Source organism: Schistocerca cancellata, chromosome 5 (assembly GCF_023864275.1).
Source record: "Schistocerca cancellata isolate TAMUIC-IGC-003103 chromosome 5, iqSchCanc2.1, whole genome shotgun sequence".
In the NCBI taxonomy this organism is placed as follows: Eukaryota; Metazoa; Arthropoda; class Insecta; order Orthoptera; family Acrididae; genus Schistocerca; species Schistocerca cancellata.
Genome location: NC_064630.1, coordinates 636,178,971 through 636,203,213, shown reverse-complemented (window position 1 = coordinate 636,203,213; position 24,243 = coordinate 636,178,971). Strand labels below are relative to the sequence as shown.

General features: G+C 44.0%; 1 protein-coding gene across 1 annotated transcript in view; it reads left to right on the top strand.

The window, feature by feature from the left end:
• Positions 1-24,243, top strand: part of LOC126188129 (glutamate receptor 1-like) — a 559,761-nt gene that overhangs the window by 486,701 nt on the left and 48,817 nt on the right. The window contains exons 11-12 of the mRNA XM_049929607.1: positions 1,075-1,195; positions 12,390-12,484. Coding sequence (XP_049785564.1) covers positions 1,075-1,195; positions 12,390-12,484 — 216 coding nt within the window. The remainder of the gene's footprint in view (positions 1-1,074; positions 1,196-12,389; positions 12,485-24,243) is intronic.

Sequence of the window (24,243 nt, the reverse complement as noted above, 5' to 3'; positions counted from 1 at the left end):
TTTCACGACCGGATGGGCCGGCCGGGGTAGCCGAGCGGTTCTAGGCGCTGCAATCTCGAACCCCACGACCGCTACGGTCGCAGGTTCGAATCCTGCCTCGGGCATGGATGTGTGTGATGTCCTTAGGTTAGTTAGGTTTAAGTAGTTCTAAGTTCTAGGGGACTGATGACCTCAGAAGTTAAGTCCCATAGTGCTCAGAGCCATTTGTTATGACGACGCGATGTTTCTGGTGGCGAGAATTCTTCCGGGTTGTATGGCTGTGGTCCATAGAACTTTTCTATCCCTGCCGTTTCGTCCAAAGCTACGTTGGACATCTTCGGACGAAACGTGAGAGATAGAAGAGTTCCATGGGCCATGGCCATACTACCCTGAAGAATTCTCGGCAGCTGAGACATCGAAAACATTAGAGCATACAGCGATGGTCCACAGCCGCGCGGGATTAGCCGAGTCCGCAGCTGGTGGTCGTGCGGTAGCGTTCTCGCTTCCCACTCCCGGGTTCCCGGGTTCAATTCCCGGCGGGATCAGGGATTTTCTCTGCCTCGTGATGACTGGGTGTTGTGTGATGTCCTTAGGTTAGTTAGGTTTAAGTAGTTCTAAGTTCTAGGGGACTGATGACCATAGATGTTAAGTCCCATAGTGCTCAGAGCCATGGGATTAGCCGAGCGGTCTAAGGCGCTGCAGTCATGGACTGTTCGGCTGGTCCCGGCTGAGGTTCGAGTCCTCCCTTGGGTATGGGTGTGTGTGTTTGTCCTTAGGAGGTTAAGCAGTGTGTAAGCTTAGGGACGGGTGACCTTATCAGCTAAGTCCCATAAGATTTCACACACATTTGAACATTTTGATCGCCCACATTGTCAAATGCAGCGGAAGCGGTGGAGGGATATGAACTAGCCGTTGAGTTACTGAAGAAAGTATCCCAGGACGTACTTGAAGTAATTAAGCGAAACCTTAGGGATCTTCTAGACGGCCAGACGTTTATTAGGAACTCAGTTCTCCCATTTAGTGCCCACTCGTTTTGGAGTCACATGATGTCGTGCGACTTGAAGCATTCCACGGTGATGTATGCGTTGTTTCCAGGAGGAGCCGTACGTAATGATCCGGACGGAGGAACCAGGGGAGAACCTGACGGGCAACGACCGCTTTGAGGGATACTGCAAGGACCTGGCAGACCTCATCGCCCAGAAGCTCGGCATCAATTGTAAGTGTCGCTTCTAAACGGTTTCTCCTTGAGCTACAGTTATACAACTTTTGAGACGGATTTTCTCGGATTTGTAACTCAGTTAAGGGTGTATTTGTGGCAAACAGTTGGTGCCAGGTTTGTAGGAAAACAGATATACCAGTACATTCGTGCGTTTCGACGAATGTGCAGTTCGCCTTTGCTCTGGCATTACAACAGTCTAATACAGAAATTTACTATAAACTATCCTTATCCTCAAAATTTCGCTCAATCACTTGAGGTAAGTAAGAGCATATGAGAAAAGTAAGAGCATATGGACTATCAGACCAATTGTGTGATTGGATTGAGGAGTTCCTAGATAACAGAACGCAGCATGTCATTCTCAATGGAGAGAAGTCTTCCGAAGTAAGAGTGATTTCAGGTGTGCCGCAGGGGAGTGTCATAGGACCGTTGCTATTCACAATATACATAAGTGACCTGGTGGATGACATCGGAAGTTCACTGAGGCTTTTTGCAGATGATGCTGTAGTATATCGAGAGGTTGTAACAATGGAAAATTGTACTGAAATGCAGGAGGATCTGTAGCGAATTGACGCATGGTGCAGGGAATGACAATTGAATCTCAATGTAGACGAGTGTAATGTGCTGCGATTACACAGAAAGATAGATCCTTTACCATTTAGCTACAAAATAGCAGGTCAGCAACTGGAAGCAGTTAATACCATATATTATCTGGAAGTACGCATTAGGAGTGATTTAAAATGGAATGATCATATAATGTTGATCGTCGGTAAAGCAGATGCCAGACTGAGATTCATTGGAAGAATCCTAAGGAAATGCAATCCGAAAACAAAGGAAGTAGGTTACAGTACGCTTGTTCGCCCACTGCTTGAATACTGCTCAGCAGTGTGGGATCCGTACCAGATAGCGTTGATAGAAGAGATAGAGAAGATCCAACGGAGAGCAGCGCGCTTCGTTACAGGATCATTTAGTAATCGCGAAAGCGTTACGGAGATGATAGATAAACTCCAGTGGAAGACTCTGCTGGAGAGACGCTCAGTAGCTCTGTACGGGCTTTTGTCAAAGTTTCGAGAACATACCTTCACCGAAGAGTCAAGCAGTATATTGCTCCTTCCTACGTATATCTCGCGAAGAGACCATGAGGATAAAATCAGAGAGATTAGAGCCCACACAGAGGCATACCGACAATCCTTCTTTCCACGAACAATACGAGATTGGAATAGAAGGGAGAACCGATAGAGGTACTCAAGGTACCCTCCGCCACACACCGTCAGGTGGCTTGCGGAGTATGGATGCAGATGTAGATGGAGAGGTAAATCCTGAAATACTTTTTTCAATCACAATAATACAGTGCCGACATAGGCAAGGTTCGAATCCAAATTTTTCTCACTGTGTAGTGAAACGCCATGCTTAGGTCCGCAGGACAGAACAGGTAGTAGGACTTGTGGAAAGGGGTCAAAAGGGGGCTGTCAGTTACACTCAAACACACATAAATTTATTTAGTTGTCCAAACAATACAGAAAAAATTTTTGAACTTAGTTATCGGCTGAATAGACCACACTACGTTATGCCTTAAGGGCACAACCACTTAAATTTAAAAACGGCTGAAAGTCATTAACTAAAAATTCAGACTCAAAACAGAATATTTAGAAGGCAGAAGGCCTCACGTAAGTTCCATAACTTGGCTGAAGGCCCAACAAATGTAACACTTGAAAAGCAAACAAGTTTAATTTACTGAGGGCTGAAGGCCCATGATGTAATACTGCACGCAAAATTAATTTAAAAAAAAACACAAGGTAGAAGGCCTTATCTTCAATTACGCTGAACGCTCCACACAGTCTGATGCTTGAAACACAAGAACTTTAATTTAAAAACGGCTGAGGGCCGATTACTTAAAACAACTAAAACAATTTTTAGTAGGCAGAAGACCCAAAGCTTTATCTGTAAACAATATTTTACATAGGCTGAAGGCCCAAACAATCTAAGATTTAACACGTAAGTAACTTAAATTTTAAAGCGGTTGGAGGCCCATTGTTGAAAAACACAACGACAATAAACTTTCAAAAGGCAGAAGACCCAAATCTTTATCTAAAAAAATATTTTAAATGAAGCTGAAGGCACAACCAATGCAAGACTTGACAAGTAAGGAACTTTCAATTTTAAAGTGGCTGAAGGCCCATTATTTAAAAGCCAACTAAAAGTATACAAATTCAAACCATAGTCTATAAGCCATTAAAATACACAATCAAACACCAATAAGAAAAGGCAGTACAGCCAGCGGCGCTCATAAATTTCCACGGGTCGGTTTGCACTTGAAATATCAACGTTCGCTTAGGGGAGACAGGAAGTCAGCCGAAATGTACGATCCGCCGGTAACCCAGCCAAGAGACAGTCAACGGACCCACCGACAAGACGACTTGCTTTCCACCCGACCAATGCACAAGGAACTCCAAAGCCAAACCGTGAAAGGCTTAGCTGCCCACAACCAAGCATGCATAAGTGTCAAAACTACACACACGTGTTGGACAGCGACAACACGGTGACGAAAGGACACTGCCTGAATTTTACGTCAGCAGCCAAGGCAGGTAACCGAAACGCTAACGGCCACATGGCAGCAAATTCCGCTGGTGCTCTTGGACTTCAGACAACCAAAATACAGTTTAAGTCCACCGGATGGTGGCCAAACTTTCGCCAACTTGAACGCTCACTGTTTCTCACGGGAATACCCCTAACAGCCAACCATGAAAACCAACGGCACAATGAGAACAGTCTGGCTTCGGTAATTAAATCACCACTCAACCTTGATGTCCTGGGTCGGTGAGCCACGAACCGTGTAGCAATCGGAACAGCTCCCACACACTCCGATATTGCGTATGAAACGTCCCGTTAGAAAAATTATACAAGACTGTGCTTAAACTGACACACAATATTTTTAGCGCAACGCAATCTGACTTTCAGAAATCCCTACAAAGGAATGGCCCTGACTAACGTTAACCTGTACCTTTCACAAATCACTTACCTCACCAAAAATCTTCGTTACTCGAACTACTGCAATACAGCGAGCGCCACTACTGCCAGCTAAATAAAAGATTCAAACTACGGAAGGCACTAACTACTGATAGGGATAGTTAGCAAATGAAAGATTTTAATAGAGAACAAACAATGTATTTACCTTAATAACCATAATATATATATATATATATATATATATATATATATATATCAGTTCATGACATCCATTTTTACAAATTTCAAAACTCCACCATTTCTCTCCCCACATCCACCACTGCTGGCGGCTCACCTCCAACTGCGCAACGCTACGCGCTGTTCACATCCAGCTGCCGATTCTGGATTTAAGGTACTTTCCGTGAGATACCAGATGAGACAGTGGTTAGTTTATGTGACAGCTACACGATTTTATCACGACGCTACTAATGAGTGACAATTTACAATGTTGCTTTTGCGGTGTATCTGTTTTATATCTGCACAGTTTTTCTGAATTCTTCTGGAAAGTAATATGAAACATCCACTTAGAAAAATTATACATGACTGTGCTTAAACTGACACACAATATTTTTAGCGCAACGCAATCTGACTTTCAAAAATCTCTACAAAAGGATGGCCCTGACTAACATTAACCTATACCTTTCACAAATCACTTACCTCACCAAAAATCTTCGTTCACGAACTACTGCAATACAGCGAGCGCCACTACTGCCAGCTAAATAAAAGATTCAAACTACGGAAGGCACTAACTACTAGTAGGCATAGTTAGCAAATGAAAGATTTTAATAGAGAACAAACAATGTATTTACCTTAACAGTCATAATGTATACAGCAGTTCATGACATCCATTTTTACAAATATCAAACCTCCGCCATTTATCTCCCCACATCCACCACTACTGGCGGCTCACCTCCAACTGCGCAGCGCTACGCGCTGTTAACATCCAGCTGCCCAACACTACAATGGCAGACAACAATGCAAACTAACCACAGACTGCACACAGCACAGCCAGTGATTTTCATACAGAGCGCTACGTGGCGGCGGCGTTACCAATATAAGGACCTAAGCAGCCTACTTACATAGCCCCCCGCCAGCAGGCCCGGCCGACTGCGCTGTCCGGTGACTTCCTGCCTGATCCACACCAACCGACCGATTGCCCAGAGCCAATACGCCGACAACATTTAAAATAACTTGTCAGTCAGAATCACACAAACTACACAAAATTTCACGAACACTTGCACGAAGAAGTAGACAATGCTAACGGCAGTGCCTGTACAATAACAGGGACGAATCACGTTTCGGCACACACAGCCAACCCATAAGCGATCGCCAGCCAAATAGACGTCGTCCGGCAAGACGACCGACCGACGACCAACCAAATTCGTCCCCACTCCAATCATGTGTGTCGGCAACCGTTGGGCGAGTCATGGCGGTTCGGACCTCACTGCTGCCACGCCCCGACTGAACTTGTGCCGCGTGCCAGCTCAAACACTGCCAGATCCGAACTAACTGCTGGCACATTCCAACCCACTGGCAGATCCGAACTAACTCCGAACACACGACAACCTGGAAATAACAGCAGTTAGCAGAGATAATACGACAGGGCTTACATCCATAACCGCCGCTGCTGCCGCTCACGGGCAGGCAAGGCGGCAACTCGGTGACACCAGTAATTGAAATTAACATAACGAGGTGGTAGTACAGTAAAAACAGGATGTCAAATGAGATAAGGGGCGAACACAAGCCACACATGGCTCATGTAGGAAATTAACAGCTTTTTCTTTGATCACTGCGTTTACCATATATAAAAAGTAATAACCCGAAACCAAATGAGCTCCTCGTCATCAGGTAACCTCCAAAAAGTTTCGCTTATAATGCAAACGTCTTTCTCAGTATAAAACGCTGCATTTTCTATACATCTTTTACACTACTTGATACGTTTACACATGTATATCTACATTTACATTTCGAGAGCTACTTTCAGTATGTGGTGGAGGATACTTCTTAACTCGTGATTCACACTTTTCCTGTTCAAGTCACGGATTCTTCCCAGGAAAGACTACTGTTGGTAAATTTCTGTATCATTTCGAATATGTTTCATTTCCCTTTTTTGATCTTTTCACCAGATATGTATTGTAGGAAGGAATATGTTCGTTGACAACATAGGATCGACCCTCGGAATATAAGTTGAAAGAACCTTGGAGTTGTTCATCCAACTCCCGTTACGGAGGGCATAAGAAACTGGAACGGATTTCAATTAATGATGTTCGAGCTATCACCGTCACAAATAACGATTATGCTTAAGATGTATGTATTCAGGTCACTCGCAGTATCCGATTTTGAAAGTTCTATGAAGTCGTCAATCTAAGAGCAGGTAGTTAAATAGATATTACATACATTCAACATACACTCCTGGAAATGGAAAAAAGAACACATTGACACCGGTGTGTCAGACCCACCATACTTGCTCCGGACACTGCGAGAGGGCTGTACAAGCAATGATCACACGCACGGCACAGCGGACACACCAGGAACCGCGGTGTTGGCCGTCGAATGGCGCTAGCTGCGCAGCAATTGTGCACCGCCGCCGTCAGTGTCAGCCAGTTTGCCGTGGCATACGGAGCTCCATCGCAGTCTTTAACACTGGTAGCATGCCGCGACAGCGTGGACGTGAACCGTATGTGCAGTTGACGGACTTTGAGCGAGGGCGTATAGTGGGCATGCGGGAGGCCGGGTGGACGTACCGCCAAATTGCTCAACACGTGGGGCGTGAGGTCTCCACAGTACATCGATGTTGTCGCCAGTGGTCGGCGGAAGGTGCACGTGCCCGTCGACCTGGGACCGGACCGCAGCGACGCACGGATGCACGCCAAGACCGTAGGATCCTACGCAGTGCCGTAGGGGACCGCACCGCCACTTCCCAGCAAATTAGGGACACTGTTGCTCCTGGAGTATCGGGGAGGACCATTCGCAACCGTCTCCATGAAGCTGGGCTATGGTCCCGCACACCGTTAGGCCGTCTTCCGCTCACGCCCCAACATCGTGCAGCCCGCCTCCAGTGGTGTCGCGACAGGCGTAAATGGAGGGACGAATGGAGACGTGTCGTCTTCAGCGATGGGAGTCGCTTCTGCCTTGGTGCCAATGATGGTCGTATGCGTGTTTGGCGCCGTGCAGGTTAGCGCCACAATCAGTACTGCATACGACCGAGGCACACAGGGCCAACACCCGGCATCATGGTGTGGGGAGCGATCTCCTACACTGGCCGTACACCACTGGTGATCGTCGAGGGGACACTGAATAGTGCACGGTACATCCAAACCGTCATCGAACCCATCGTTCTACCATTCCTAGACCGGCAAGGGAACTTGCTGTTCCAACAGGACAATGCACGTCCGCATGTATCCCGTGCCACCCAACGTGCTCTAGAAGGTGTAAGTCAACTACCGTGGCCAGCAAGATCTCCGGATCTGTCCCCCATTGAGCATGTTTGGGACTGGATGAAGCGTCGTCTCACGCCGTCTGTACGTCCAGCACGAACGCTGGTCCAACTGAGGCGCCAGGTGGAAATGGCATGCCAAGCCGTTCCACAGGACTACATCCAGCATCTCTATGATCGTCTCCATGGGAGAATAGCAGCCTGCATTGCTGCGAAAGGTGGATATACACTGTACTAGTGCCGCCATTGTGCATGCTCTGTTGCCTGTGTCTATGTGCCTGTGGTTCTGTCAGTGTAATCATGTGATGTATCTGACCCCAGGAATGTGTCAATAAAGTTTCCCCTTCCTGGGTCAATGAATTCACGGTGTTCTTATTTCAATTTCCAGGAGTGTATATTCAATATCTCGATTCAGCTATTCTGACTGCAAGCACACCTGTTGAGGGGTCACATATCTGTACGCTTAGGCACGCCCATATTCGTAGCGTAAGCGAGCAGAAGCGTGTACATAGGCTTTTAGTCACATACTTTATACATAGTGCAATTTATTCATCAGTGAAGTGTGCTCGACATGCCACAGAAGTACAGACTAGTGTTACACTCTGCAGTTTTTAACTTTTCATTTCGTCATTCACGAAAAGTCGACGAATATCATTCTCTATATTTACCGGCGAAGAACCGAAATGGCGGGTGTCTACTATTGCTTGACACGTGCCCAGCGAAGCATGCCTCGAGAACTCTCGGCCACATGCCGCCGGCTGTACTGCAACACCTGAAACAGGTCTTGCGTCGGAATGGCTCCAGTGATACACGAATTAAAAGGCAATACGAACAACGTGTTCCACTGAAAGAAGACGACAATGGAACAAACGAGCGGTTTCTCTAGCGTACGGGGCACCACCAACAGCCAAGATCACTAGGATTCCGAACAAACACCATGTTACCACTACGTGCGTTGGACAAAAACGCGGAAACACATCACAGTGCCTAATACGGCGTAGGAGAACAATTGACATTTAAAACTTATACCATTCTTCCTGAAAAACAATAGCAATTGCATGTGATGATGAAGGTGGATGGCGATCGCGCACCTTCTCTCCAAAGTAGGCCACACTGGCGCAATAATATTGATATTTGGTGAGTGTGGCGGGCAGAGGAGATGCGGCAATTGGTTCTCGTGCTTACAAAACCAGTCCTGGACGGTACGAGTTGTGTGAGCAGCGGCTCTGTCGTCTGGGAACACAGTATCAGCCTTGCGGACGAAGGGACGGACCTGAACACTTAAAATGGTCACATAATCCTTAGCCCCAACAAGACCTTGTACATTACCCAAGGGGCCCACTGAACACTACGATATGGGAGCCCAATTCATTACCGTACCCCCGTCATGTTTCACTCTTGGCTTTTAAACTCAGCCAGAAGTTGGACACAGTGTGCAACAAGACTCATCCGACCAAACGACCTTCTTCAATTTCAATTTCTCCATTGTCCTGGTTCCGTCATCACGTTTTCCTGTTACGAGAAGCTGCATCACTGATGAGTGGCTTTTGAATACCAGTTCGCCGCGCAGATTCCTGCTTGTGGAGCTCCCTCCGCATTGTTTCAGTGCTGACATCGAAATAAGTGTCCAAGGAATAGAAAAGCAACTGGAATCACTCAACAGAGGAAAGTCCACTGGACCTGACGGGATACCAATTCGATTCTACACAGAGTACGCGAAAGAACTTGCCCCCCTTCTAACAGCCGTGTACCGCAAGTCTCTAGAGGAACGGAAGGTTCCAAATGATTGGAAAAGAGCACAGGTAGTCCCAGTCTTCAAGAAGGGTCGTCGAGCACATGCGCAAAACTATAGACCTATATCTCTGACGTCGATCTGTTGTAGAATTTTAGAACATGTTTTTTGCTCGAGTATCATGTCGTTTTTGGAAACCCAGAATCTACTATGTAGGAATCAACATGGATTCCGGAAACAGCGATCGTGTGAGACCCAACTCGCTTTATTTGTTCATGAGACCCAGAAAATATTAGATACAGGCTTCCAGGTAGATGCTATTTTCCTTGACTTCCGGAAGGCGTTCGATACAGTTCCGCACTGTCGCCTGATAAAGTAAGAGCCTACGGAGTATCAGACCAGCTGTGTGGCTGGATTGAAGAGTTTTTAGCAAACAGAACACAGCCTGTTGTTATCAATGGAGAGACGTCTACAGACGTTAAAGTAACCTCTGGCGTGCCACAGGGGAGTGTTTTGGGACCATTGCTTTTCACAATATATATAAACGACCTAGTAGATAGTGTCGGAAGTTCCATACGGCTTTTCGCGGATGATGCTGTAATATACAGAGAAGTTGCAGCATTAGAAAATTGTAGCGAAATGCAGGAAGATCTGCAGCGGATAGGCACTTGGTGCAGGGAGTGGCAACTGACCCTTAACATAGATAAATGTAATGTATTGCGAATACATAGAAAGAAGGATCCTGTATTGTATGATTATATGATAGCAGAACAAACACTGGTAGCAGTTACTTCTGTAAAATATCTGTGAGTATGCGTGCGGAACGATTTGAAGTGGAATGATCATGTAAAATTAATTGTTGGTAAGGCGGGTACCAGGTTGAGATTCATTGGGAGAGTCCTTAGAAAATGTAGTCCATCAACAAAAGAGGTGGCTTACAAAACACTCGTTCGACCTATACTTGAGTATATCCGTACCAGATCGGGTTGACGGAGGAGATAGAGAAGATCCAAAGAAGAGCGCCGCGTTTCGTCACAGGGTTATTTGGTAACCGTGATAGCGTTACGGAGATGATTAACAAACTCAAGTGGCAGACTCTGCAAGAGAGGCGCTCTGCATCGCGGTGTAGCTTGCTCGCCAGGTTTCGAGAGGGTGCGTTTCTGGATGAGGTATCGAATATATTGCTTCCCCCTACTTGTACCTCCCAAGGAGATCACGAATGTAAAATTAGAGAGATTAGAGCGCACACGGAGGCTTTCAGACAGTTGTTCTTCCCGCGAACCATACGCGACTGGAACAGGAAAGGGAGGTAATGACAGTGGCACGTAGAGTGCCCTCCGCCACACACCGTTGGGTGGCTTGCGGAGTATAAATGTAGATGTAGATGTAGACAGAGTACATGACAGTGACATTCAGTTCCACAGTGGTAGGACGTATACAACGCTGCGTTCATGTAGCGAAACATGGAAAACTCTAGATGTGCATTAGGCTGAGAGAGAAATCGTCAGTCGAGGAGGAATGCAATGAGCTCTATTTTGAACAATCAGGGTGTTGTGCAGCGCAGCATAATAATGGAAGTCATCCGAGTTAGCACAATACCCCATAACAGAGACCGTGGCTTCCAAGTGAGCTCTGGTTGGAGGCAGCTACTGGCGGAAATAGAGTGCGAGCTATCGCAGCCGAGACAAATCCAGACGGCAAACGAGATGAAGCCTGAAAGACTCCGCCGAAACTCACCTTATGGCAGTGGTAGACAGCTGACTTCTCTTACGCGTCACCTGTTTGAAAATGACCAAATTTCTGTTTCGACACTTCACCAAAAGGTGATAGGAGTGAGATAGATCGATATATGATGGCCTGTGTACGCATCTGGTTTTACGTTTTTTGGTAGTTGAGTTTCATAGGAGAGACTGGAAGGCTGCGGGTAAAACCGCACTTAGCCAAATGTTTATCTTTAAAAAAGTTTCAAATTCATAAAACAGATCAAAGAACTATTTTAAAAATATACGCTTTTGCGGAAACTTCAATTATTTGAAGAAACAAAGGATCACTTTGCACAGAAGCGTCTTCCGTTGTTATAATAGTATTGTTGAAGTATTGTTGTAGTATTCGTCATTCTTTTGGAATGATGAATGCCACAACAGAGTTCTTTGGCACTACAGGGAACAACTAAGTTATTGAGGGGGAGGAGGGAGAAGGGAGGCAATGGATGAATGGGTTGAGGTGGAGCGTTGTTAATTAGCGCTTGTAGGCCTGCCGCTGTGGCCGAGCGGTTCTAGGCGCTTCAGTCTGTAACCGCGCGACCGCTACAGTCGCCGGTTCGAATCTTGCCTCGGGCATGATGTGTGATGTCCTTAGGTTATTTAGGTTTAAGTAGTTCCAAGTTCTAGGGGACTAATGACCTCAGATGTTAAGTCCCATAGTGCTCAGAGCCATTTGAGCCAACCCTAACACAGCAGCATACGGAGAATGATGAAGACCAGGTAGATATTTGGTGCTGGCGCTGCGTTTTCGGATTAATATAGGATTAGAAGGTGTTCCGAAAAGAGAAGAAAATTTGGCATAGGATGAGAGTTGGGGGATGGTATATGGATACTATAGGTGTTGTATGCTAGGTGAGGGTATTAGTAGAGAACAGAGACCAGAGAAAGTAGCTTTAGTCAGTTATGTTGGATGGTAAGAAGGCGTGCATTCTATGTTAGTTTTCTGTCAGGAGTTCCTCGTTACTGTGTTAGTGAGAGGAATAGGTTAGCTGTGGATGGACTGGTGGAAACCTCGACGACGAAAACGTCTAGTGATGCTGCCAGAGATCGTGGCTTCCCTGTTCCGTCGAAATGCTTGAATTTTGCTAGTATTACAACACTCGGCGTGAAGATTAGAATGGCGTTAGGTGTTGAAAAGTTGTAATGTATGGGCTGGCTGTAAACCTCAGAACCTTATGTTGGTTCAATGAGATGATAGGCATGTACAAACTGTTTACATTGTCCAGAGAGCCTCTCACAGGTGGTGTCCTGTTGCAGACGAGCTGAGGATTGTGAAGGACGGCCAATACGGAGCGGAGAACCCGGACGTGGAGGGAGGCTGGGACGGAATGGTGGGGGAGCTCGTCCGCAAGGTAAGCAGCCGGCTCAGCATGCTGCTGCATAGACAATGAAAATATACTCACAGCATATTCTATGACATGTAAGTTGCACAGTTCACAAAGATTGTGAGCTACTCAGAGACTTATTTTACCATCCATTTATCAAAGCGTTGTTAGACATTTTAAATTTTTCTTCCTCTTCTTGCATCCCTTTAGTCTTGCAAATTGTTAAAATTCGTGGTGAAATCTTCAGATGTCATTTATTTTGCGCAATTCGCCACTAGTTTCGGCCAGTGACCATTATCAAGCTTGGCCTAAAACGAATAAATTGCGTTTAGAGATTACACAGTTTACAGGGAGATACGACGTTAAATACTATTTCACTTACTGCTGTAAACAGAATAAAAGTTAAACCAAAATTTGAACAATAGTAATCTGACCTTTAAGTCCACCATAGTACGTAAAAATTTCTAGCAATAATAACTGTGTACGATAATGTTAGTGAAGAAGCAGGTCCACGTCGACAGCTATTAACATACCGACGAATGTAACTAGTCCAAAAAGTCAACGATACAGTCAAAGACAACACCATATCAGAGGTAGAACTATAGTACGTAATAGCTTTCAGTATTAATTTACTAAGAGGTACATTATGATCTTTGGTTGCAAGTAAACACTGAACATTAGTGAGCAAGATCGTGAAATTCTGTATACACAAACGTAATACACAAATAAATGCCACACTGGCGACGATTGTAATCTAAAATACATCGTAGCTGTCGCAAGTAAATCGACTTAAATCATAGTAAACCTTTTAACGACATCAATGCACCAGGTAAGCCCCCAGTTTCGAAATTTTGTGTACTACAAAACATCTCAGTTGCCCAATAAGTTTGCTAATACATATTACAGGGATAGTATGTTGTAATATTAACAGATAAAATGAAAACTTGATATACTACCAAGTAAACATCTGCTTACAAAATGATGCGTCGTAAAGTTTTGTACACAGTGTGGCTATAAAGAAAGCCAACCTCAACAACATTAGTCTTGTAAATGAGCAACTTGTACTAAAGAATACATCTTTTACAAGCTCAACAACAATAACAGACCACCTTCTCATCGTTTCCGAATAACTGTCACGTAAAAAATTATTTATGTAAGTCTGTCGGTCATTACTTGACTATATTTAGTAATTGAAATAGTGCATTGCAAACCACCAGCTGCAACTTCATCATTTTATCCCTCTAACGCTTCAGTTCACAAAATTATCATCACTGGAGAGAAAGCTGGACATTAGTGATTGACACACACACACACACACACACACACACACACACACACACACATATATATATATATATATATATATACATATATATATATATATATATATATATATATATATATACATATATATATATATATAGGGTGAGTCACCTAACATTACCGCTGGATATATTTCGTAAACCACATCAAATACTGACGAATCGATTCCACAGACCGAACGTGAGGAGAGGGGCTAGTGTAATTCGTTAATACAAACCATCAAAAAATGCACGTTAGTATGTTTTTTAGCACAAACCTACGTTTTTTTTAATGGAACCCCGTTAGTTTTGTTAGCACATCTGAACATATAAACAAATACGTAATCAGTGCCGTTTGTTGCGTTGTAAAATGTTAATTACATCCGGAGATATTGTAAACTAAAGTTGACGCTTGAGTGCCACTCCTCCGCTGTTCGATCGTGTGTATCGGAGAGCACCGAATTACGTAGGGATCCAAAGGGAACGGTGATGGACCTTAGGTACAGAAGAGACTGGAACAGCATATTTCGTCCACATGCTAACACCTTTTCTTTTTCACTGACGCACATGTACATTACCATGCGGGGTGAGGTACACGTACACACGTGGTTTCCGTTTTCAATTGCGGAGTGGAATAGAATGTGTCCCGACATGTCAGGCCAATAGATGTTCAATGTGGTGGCCATCATTTGCTGCACACAATTGCAATCTCTGGCGTAATGAATGTCGTACACGCCGTAGTACATCTGGTGTAATGTCGCCGCAGGGTGCCACAATACGTTGTTTCATATCCTCTGGGGTTGTAGGCACATCACGGTACACATTCTCCTTTAACTTACCCCACAGAAAGAAATCCAGAGGTGTACGATCAGGAGAACGGGCTGGCCAATTTATGCGTCCTCCACGTCCTATGAAACGCCCGTCGAACATCCTGTCAAGGGTCAGCCTAATGTTAATTGCGGAATGTGCAAATGCACCATCATGCTGATACCACATATTTCGACGCGTTTCCAGTGGAACATTTTCGAGCAACGTTGGCAGATCATTCTTTAGAAACGCGATGTATGTTGCAGCTGTTTAGGCCCCTGCAATGAAGTGAGGACCAATGAGGTGGTCGCCAACGATTCCGCACCACACATTTACAGTCCACCGTCGCTGTCGCTCTGCCTGTCTGAGCCAGCGAGGATTGTCCACTGGACCAGTAATGCATGTTCCGTAGTTTAAGCAACTCATCTACCTAGGCAACAAAATAACCCATGACGCACGGAGCACTGCCAAAAAGGGCATTCCTGGCCAAGAGAAGTCTGCTAGTATGAAACGTAGGCCTTAATTTGAGAAAGAAATTTCTGAGAATGTGCGTTTGGAGCAAAGAATTCTATGGTACTGATACTTGTACTGTGGGAAGATAGTAACAGAAGAGAATGGAAGCATTTGAAATGTAGCGCAACAGAAGAATGTTGAAAAGTAGGTGACTGGTAAGGTAAGGAATGAGAAGGTTTTCTAGAGAACCGGGCAGGAAAGGAGAGGAAATACTGAGAAGAAGAAGGGGCAGGATGGTAGGACATTTGTTAGATCATGACCGCATTTCTTCCATGGAACTAGAGGGAGCTATAGAGGGTAAAAACTGTAGAGGAAGACAGAAATTGGAACACATCCAGCAAATAATTGAGGACGTAGGTTGCAAGTGCTACTACGAGATGAAGACGTTGGCACAGGAGAGAAATTCGTGAAGGATTGTATCGATCCAGTCAGAAGATTGATGACTCAAAAATCTATTGCTATGGGTTTACAGTTATTCATGTTTTCTTTGGCAGAAAGAATAGAGCTTCAAAATAGAGTTAACTGCTTCATTAATTTCGTGTCGCATTGCATCTAACGTAAAAAAATCTTTAATCATTGCTGTGGAAATATTTCACCCTGCATTTCAGAAGCTTTTACGAGGCTTTTATAAAGGGCTGCGAAGCCGTAATAAGAAGCGACGGTGGAAAAATCACCTTATATATGGGATGTTCAAACAGTAGATCGTCAATCGTTTGTCTATATAGTTGTTTTTTTACCCATTGAGGTTACCCGTGGACCGTGGGAAATATAATAAAAGAACTTCGTGTTAGACAACCGTAAGAAGGGACACATCGGTGTAGAAGGAATGTGGACACTTAAGACGATTAATGAATGTACTCCTGTTGTCAAGGAACAATGCTAAAATATCGTAACACAGTAGTCAAAGTGAGGATGCAAACCACAATAGTTTAAATTAATAATTGAGTGGAATGTTGATCACAGAAAAAGACACAAAATGTTCTGTAAGCTATGGTACTTTCTGTCATTTAACATCTTAAGAACAAAATTTTCTGCACATTTCCTGGGTTGAGAAATACCATTTCGGGTCGTACTACTAAACAGGTGAAGGGAATCACATCCTTACAAATTCTAAGGAATACGAAGATGGTGTCACTCTCTGGATAACAGTTTTTTCAGGCAATTTCAACTCCTCCTACATAGCATAACTGACGAGAGAACGTGGTCTGCAGCCGTAAAATACTTTAAGGAATGCAGTTGTCCAGAAGCTGTACTTAATCAATAATTTCATTTTAATCGTTATATATTACAGAATGGGTAAAAATGCTACTTCAAATGTTACCTGTTGTATCGCTGAATCGCATGTGATAATAATAATGTCGTGTGACGAGAGCCTCCCGTCGGGTAGACCGTTCGCCTGGTGCAAGTCTTTCGATTTGATGCCACTTCGACGACTTGCGCGTCAATGGAGATGAAATGATAATGATTAGGACAACACAACACCCAGTCCCTGAGCGGAGAAAATCTCCGACCCAGCCGGGAATCGAACCCGGGCCCTTAGTATTGACACTCTGTCACGCTGGCCACTTTTTTTTTTCATTTTCATTTTGTATACTTGGGAAGGCAGGGGAACCAGATCTGTCATTGACTCTATAATAACAGATCAGGAATTCAGGAAGGCTGTGAGGGACACACGTGTATTCAGGGGATTCTTTGATGACACTGATCATTATTTAATCTGCAGTGAAATTGGGTTTGTGAGGCCGAAAGTGCAGGAGGTCAGGTCCATATGTAGGAGGATAAGAGTGGAGAAACTTCAGGATAAGGAAATCAGGCACAAGTACATAACAGCGATCTCAGAAAGGTACCAGTTAGTTGAATGTAGTCAATTACAGTCATTGGAAAAGGAATGGACAAGGTACAGGGACACAGTACTAGAAGTGGCTAAAGAATGTGTAAAAGTAGGATGAAGCAAACAGCTTGGTGGAATGATACAGTCAAGGCAGCCTGTAAAAGGAAAAAAAAGGCGTATCAAAAATGGCTACATACCAGAACCCAGGTAGACAGAGAAAGCTATGTTGAAGAAAGAAACAAAGCCAAACAGATAATTGCAGCATCCAAGAAGAAATCGTGGGAAGACTTTGGAAACAGGTTGGAGACTATGGGACAAGCTGCTGGAAAACCATTCTGGAGTGTAATTAACAGTCTTCGAAAGGGAGGTAAGAAGGAAATGACAAGTATTTTGGACAGGTCAGGAAAACTGCTGGTTTATCCTGTGGATGCGTTGGGCAGATGGAGGGAATATTTTGAAGAGTTGCTCAATGTAGGTGAAAATGCGATCAGTAATGTTTCAGATTTCGAGGTAGAGTGGGATAGGAATGATGATGGAAATAGGATCACATTTGAGGAAGTGGAAAAAATTGTCAATAGATTGCAGTGCAATAAAGCAGCTGGGGTGGACGAAATTAAGTCGGAACTCATCAAATACAGTGGAATGTCAGGTATTAAATGGCTACACAGGATAATTGAAATGGCCTGGGAGTCGAGACAGGTTCCATCAGACTGGACAAAAGCAGTAATCACACCAATCTTTAAACATGGAAACAGAAAAGATTGTAACAACTACAGAGGTATCTTTTTAATCAGCGTTGCGGGTAAAATCTTCTCAGGTATTGTTGAAAGGAAAGTGCGAGTATTAGTTGTCTGTTTTACAAGATTATGGAATAGGAGGCAAACTTTTGCAAGCAATTAAAGGTCTTTACATGGATAGTCAGGCAGCAGTTATTGAGTTCATGGTTCAGAGTAGTTTCAGGGGTAAGACAAGGCTGCAACCTGTCTCCACTGTTGTTCATATTATTTATGGATCATATGTTGAAAACAATAGACTCGCTGGGTGAGATTAAGATATGTGAACACAAAATAAGCAGTCTTGCATATGCGGATGACTTAGTTGTGATGGCAGATTCGATTGAAAGTTTGCAAAGTAATATTTCAGAGCTAGATCAGAAATGTAAGGACTATGGTATGAGGATTAGCATCTCCAAAACGAAAGTAATGTCAGTGGGAAAGAAATATAAACGGATTGAGTGCCAAATAGAAGGAACAAAGTTAGAACAGGTGGACGGTTTCAAGTACTTAGGATGCATATTCTCACAGGATGGCAACATAGTGAAAGAACTGGAAGCGAGGTGTAGCAAATCTAATGCAGTGAGCGCTCAGTTACGATCTACTCTCTTCTGCAAGAAGGAAGTCAGTACCAAGACTAAGTTATCTGTGCACCGTTCAATCTTTCGACCAACTTTGTTGTATGGGAGTGAAAGCTGGGTGGATTCAGGTTACCTTATCAACAAGGTTGAGGTTACGGATATGAAAGTAGCTAGGATGATTGCTGGTACTAGTAGATGGGAACAATGGCAGGAGGGTGTCCACAATGAGGAAATCAAAGAAAAACTGGGAATGAACTCTATAGATGTAGCAGTCAGGGCGAACAGGCTTAGATGGTGGGGTCATGTTACACGCATGGGAGAAGCAAGGTTACCGAAGAGACTCATAGATTCAGTAGTAGAGGGTAGGAGGAGTCGGGGCAGACCGAGGAGAAGGTACCTGGATTCGGTTAAGAATGATTTTGAAGTAATAGGTATAACATCAGAAGAGGCACCAATGTTAGCACTGAATAGGTGATCATGGAGGAACTGTATAAGGGGGGCTATGCTCCAGATAGAACGCTGAAAGGCATAATCAGTCTTAAATGATGATTATGATGATGATGATGATTTCATTTTGTTCGCTTTAGTTCGTTGCATCTGCTCGGGGCGGACGTCGTAAGACATCCATTTAAGTTCATTGTTGATCTGTTAACTCAGTTTTTTTTATCACAGAGGGCACATTACCCTCTGACCGAACATGCTGAGCTACCGTGCCGGCTACCACTCAGCTACCGGGGGCGGACATTCGCCTGTCGATTATAAGCTAATGCATTTTGATGCTGTGAAAATAATGACCTAATATACTATATCCCATAAAAGATTAAATATGTCATGCAAACTAATACAACGATGTTATGGGGAAGACGAATGAACGACTATGTTTATTGTCAGAATATTTAGAAGTTACAACAAAGCTACTAAACAGATTTCTTGTCCGTCCTCTTCTGCGGTAGTATGTAGTATGGGATATTTAACAGGCAGGAATGAGGGAGGATATGGAAGAAATTCAAAGAAGGGCAGCTCATTCTGTATTTTGCGAAATGTGGGAGGGAGTGCACTTGTATAACATGGGTGGCAATGATTAAACCAAATGCGTTTTTATTTAAACGAAATTTTTGTCACCAACTTTCTCCTCCGAGTATTTCGTTGACTCCCACCTACAAAGGAAGAAATAATCATCATAGTTAAATAAGAGAAATCAGAGCTGGCCTGTAATGATTGAGGTATTCATTTCGTCTACGTGCTTTTTAACTGTTAGAGAGTGGTTTGATAAGTCCGGTAAAAAGCAAGATTAAATGTTTCATCAACAACTCACATCAGTTCTCTATATATTGAGTGATATACACTTGGTCCAACAACTTCCAGCTTTTTCATCCCATCAGAAAAATAAGTTCTGTCGCTCTCTGAAAAATACTCGTTGACTGCGTTTATTACTTTCTTATTTGATAAAAATTTCATCGCAGCAAGCCAGAATTTCAAGTTAGGGAACAGGAAGAAGTCGCCTGGTAAACAGAATCGACGAGGTAGCAATTCAAATCCAAATTCATGCACTTTCGCCATTCTTATTCCTGGTGATTGGGATGGTGCATTATCCTGGTGAAGGATCACTAATTTTTTGTGCCAACCTCAGTCCTTTTGCAGCCAAACAGAAGTCGCAGACGATCAAGCAATAAAGCTTTATTCGGTCCAGTTACGGTTCAGCCTTTATGCAAGTAATCTACGAGGATTGTTCTTTGGGAGTGCCAAAGAACCGCCACTATCATCTTACCATCTCATGGAATGGTCTTTGCATTTTTGGTGAACTTTCTCGAACCTTTGCCCATTTTGTTTTATTGTTGTTTCCACTCTGGTGTGTAATGATGGAGTCACGTTTCGTCAGCAGTCACAAATCGATGCAAAAGGTCTTGCGGATTGCGACTGAACACCGCTAGACTTTCTGTTGAAATGTGACGGATTGGCATTTGATCGTCTGTCAGCAATCGTGGTACCCGCCTCGCATATTGCTTGTTCATAATCAATTATCCGTGCAAGATATTATACACTCTCTCTGTAGAATGCCTACAATCTCAGCAACTCCGAATTTTTATTCGGTGGTCTTGCATTATCATATCATGGATTTTGACAATGGTTTGCTTTGTGATGACCTCAGGTGGACGCCACGAGACACTCCAAGCACCTCTGTTTTGATTTGTGCAGTAGTCCAACGCTTCAAATGAAAAAGTTTCTTAGTAACACGGGACTCCATTTTATCCATTTTCATTCACAGTCGACACATTGACCAAGTCAGACGGCTGTCAGCAGTGAACTGTAAGCTGTAAATTGTTGAAATTTTTTAGACAATCCTTAACATAATGAAGCTTACCAACCATGAAGGTGCAGCAAAAATGTTCCACTCTTTCAAGGAAATTTACCAGACATATCAAGCTACCCTCTTAAATTGCAGAGTAATCACGTAAATGTAGATGTAGCCGGAGTTGTTCGAGGGTTTGAATTTTAATAGTGGCAACTATTTATTTACAGCTCGTACAAAATAGATACGTATTTCAAAGTTTTACTGACCTTCAAAGTAGTCACCAACTTTGTGTATAACCCTTTCCAGCAATATGGAAGTCGCAGGGTACTCATTGCAGTGCCAATTGTATTGACAGTTCGAGTGGCGCGGTCTATTGCCCGACGAATCTGAGCAGTTCTAAAGCGAATGTCGTGAAGTGTTTCCTTCAGTTTAGGTATCGAGTTGAACTCACGAGGGCTTAAGTCAGGGGAGTGCAGTAGGTGATATAGCACTTATGAGCCCCATCAGTCAAACAAATCAGTAGCAGCTTGCACTGTACATGCTTGAGCATTGTCCTGCAAAATGATGGTCAGGTTCTGCAGAAACTATCATCATTTCTGTCTCTAAGCTGGTCGCAGGTTGTATTCCAAAAGTGAACAGCATAGAAACAGAAGTGATGACACTTTCTGCAGGACCTGACCATCATTTTGCAGGACAATGCTCAAGCACGTACAGTGCAACCTGTTACTGATTTGTTTGACTGATGGGGCTGCTAAGTGCTATGCATCTACATCTACATACATACTACGCAATCCACCATACCGTGCGTGGCGGAGGATACCTCGTACCACAACTAGCATCTTCTCTCCCTGTTCCACTCCCAAACAGAACGAGGGAAAAATGACTGCCTATATGCCTCTGTACGAGCACTAACCTCTCTTATCTTATCTTTGTGGTCTTTCCGCGAAATATAAGTTGGCGGCAGTAAAATTTTACTGCAGTCAGCCTCAAATGCTGGTTCTCTAAATTTTCTCAGTAGCGATTCACGAAAAGAACTCCTCCTTTCCTCCAGAGTCTCCCACCCGAGTTCCTGAAGCATTTCCGTAAAACTCGCATGATGATCAAACCTACCAGTAACAAACCTAGCAGCCCGCCTCTGAATTGCTTCTATGTCCTCCCTCAATCCGACCTGATGGGGATCCAAAACGCTCGAGCAGTACTCAAGAATAGGTCGTATTGGTGTTTTATAAGCGGTCTCCTTTACAGATGAACCACATCTTCCCACAATTCTGCCAATGTACCGAAGACGACTGTCCGCCTTCCCCACAACTGCCATTACATGCTTGTCCCACTTCATATCGCTCTGCAATGTTACGCCCAGATATTTAATCGACGTGACTGTGTCAAGCGCTCACTACTAATGGAGTATTCAAACATTACGGGATTCTTATTCCTACTGATCTGCATTATTTTCCATTTATCTATGTATAGAGTTAGCTGCCATTCTTTACACCAATCACAAATCATGTCCAAGTCATCTTGTATCCTCCTACAGTCACTCAACGACGACACCTTCCCGTGCATCACAGCATCATCAGCAAACAGCCGCACATTACTATCCACCCTACCCAAAAGATCATTTATGTAGATAGAAAACAACAGCGGACCTACCACACTTCCCTGGGGCACTCCAGATGATACCCTCACCTCCGATGAACACTCACCATCGAGGACAACGTACTGGGTTCTATTACTTAAGAAGTCTTCGAGTCACTCACATATTTGGGAACCAATCCCATACACTTGTACCTTAGTTAGGAGTCTGCAGTGGGGCACTGAGTCAAACGCTTTCCGGAAGTCAAGGGATATGGCATCCGTCTGATACCCTTCATCCATGGTTCGCAAGATATCATGTGACAAAAGGGCGAGTTGCGTATCGCAGGAGCGATGCTTTCTAAAGCCGTGCTGATGGACGGACAGCAACTTCTTTGTCTCAAGGAAATTCATTATATTCGAACTGAGAATATGTTTAAGAATCCTGCAACAAACGGATGTTATGGATATTGGTCTGTAATTTTGAGGATCCGTGCTTCTACCGTTCTTATATACAGGCGTCACCTGCGCTTTTTTCCAGTCGCTCGGAACTTTACGTTGGGCTAGAGAGTCGCGATAAATGCAAGCTAAGTAAGGAGCAAATGCAGTAGAGTACTCTCTGTAAAACCCATCAGGACCTGGCAATTTATTTATTTCCAACCTGTTCAGCTGTTTCACAACCCCAGGGATGTCTACCACTACGTCGTACATACGGGAATCTGTACGAGACTCAAACGGCGCTATGTTTGTACGATCCTCCTGCGTGAAAGATTTCTCAAATGCCAAATTTAAAATTTCAGATTTCGTTTTGCTGTCTTCCGTTGCCAGGCCAGACGGATCAGTGAGTGACTGGATGGAAGCCTTCGACCAGCTTACCGTAAGACCAGAGTTTCCTTGGGTTTTCAGCAAGATCTTTAGCTAAGGTATGACGGTGGTAGCGGTTGTATGTGTATACTATCTACTGCACTCCCTTGACTTAAGCCCTCATGAGTTCAACTCGATTTCTGAACTGATGGAAACACTTCACGGCACTCGCTTCAGAACTGCCACAAATTCGTCGGGCAATAGATCAAGCCGCTCGAACTGTCAACACAACTGGCACTGCGAAGGGTATCCTACGACTTCCACATCGCTGGCAACGAGTTCTGCACAATGCTGGTGTCTACTTTGAAGGTCATTACAACTTTGAAACTCGTATCTATATTGTAACAAATAAGCCCTTGGTCACAAATATTAAGTCAAAATTGACCTGGTTCAGAATTAGACAAACTGTACTAAAACATTAGGTATATAGTATATTAACTGTAGTGGACTGACCCGACAGTCAATCCACTATGACTTGTAGCCGAATAGCACGCGTTGAAGCTCACACAGGCTGGCGTGAGGTCTGGAACAGGTCAAGAGAAATAAGACTAGCCAAACAAGAGTAACTGGTAGAATACTTAACTTTAATCCACAATTGGTGAACATCGCTCTTGTTGATACATTATATAATCTCAATATAAACTGGTAATGGCGCCTTGCTAGATCGTAGCAAATGACGTTGCTGAAGGCTATGCTAACAATCGTCTCGGCAAATGAGAGCGTAATTGTCAGTGAAGCATCGCTAGCAAAGTCGGCTGTACAACTGGGGAGAGTGCTAGTACGTCTCACTAGACCTGCCGTGTGGCGGCGCTCGGTCTGCCATCACTGACAGTGGCGACACGCGGGTCCGTCGTATACTAGCGGACCGCGGCCGATTTAAAAGCTACCACCTAGCAAGTGTGGTGTCTGGCGGTGACACCACATTAATAAAATTAATGTTTGTACTGACTCGAAAAGATGCAGTACTTACAAGTCACATATTAAAAAAGATCTCAGCCGGAGAGGCGACGTCATGAACACTTGTCAGATGGCGAGCCGCTAAGGGTTGCTCGTACTGTGGACAAGGGTTGCAACAAGACTCGTATCTGTTTTGTCCGAGCTGTAAATAAATAGGTGTCACCATTAAAGTTCCAACCGTCGTAGTTGATATCGAAATCTGCACGAATGTGATGCTGCACACGTAATTATGTGTTATGATCGCAGTAAGAGTCATGATAAAATCATTGCGGTGTGCAGAGGAAAAAGTGTTAC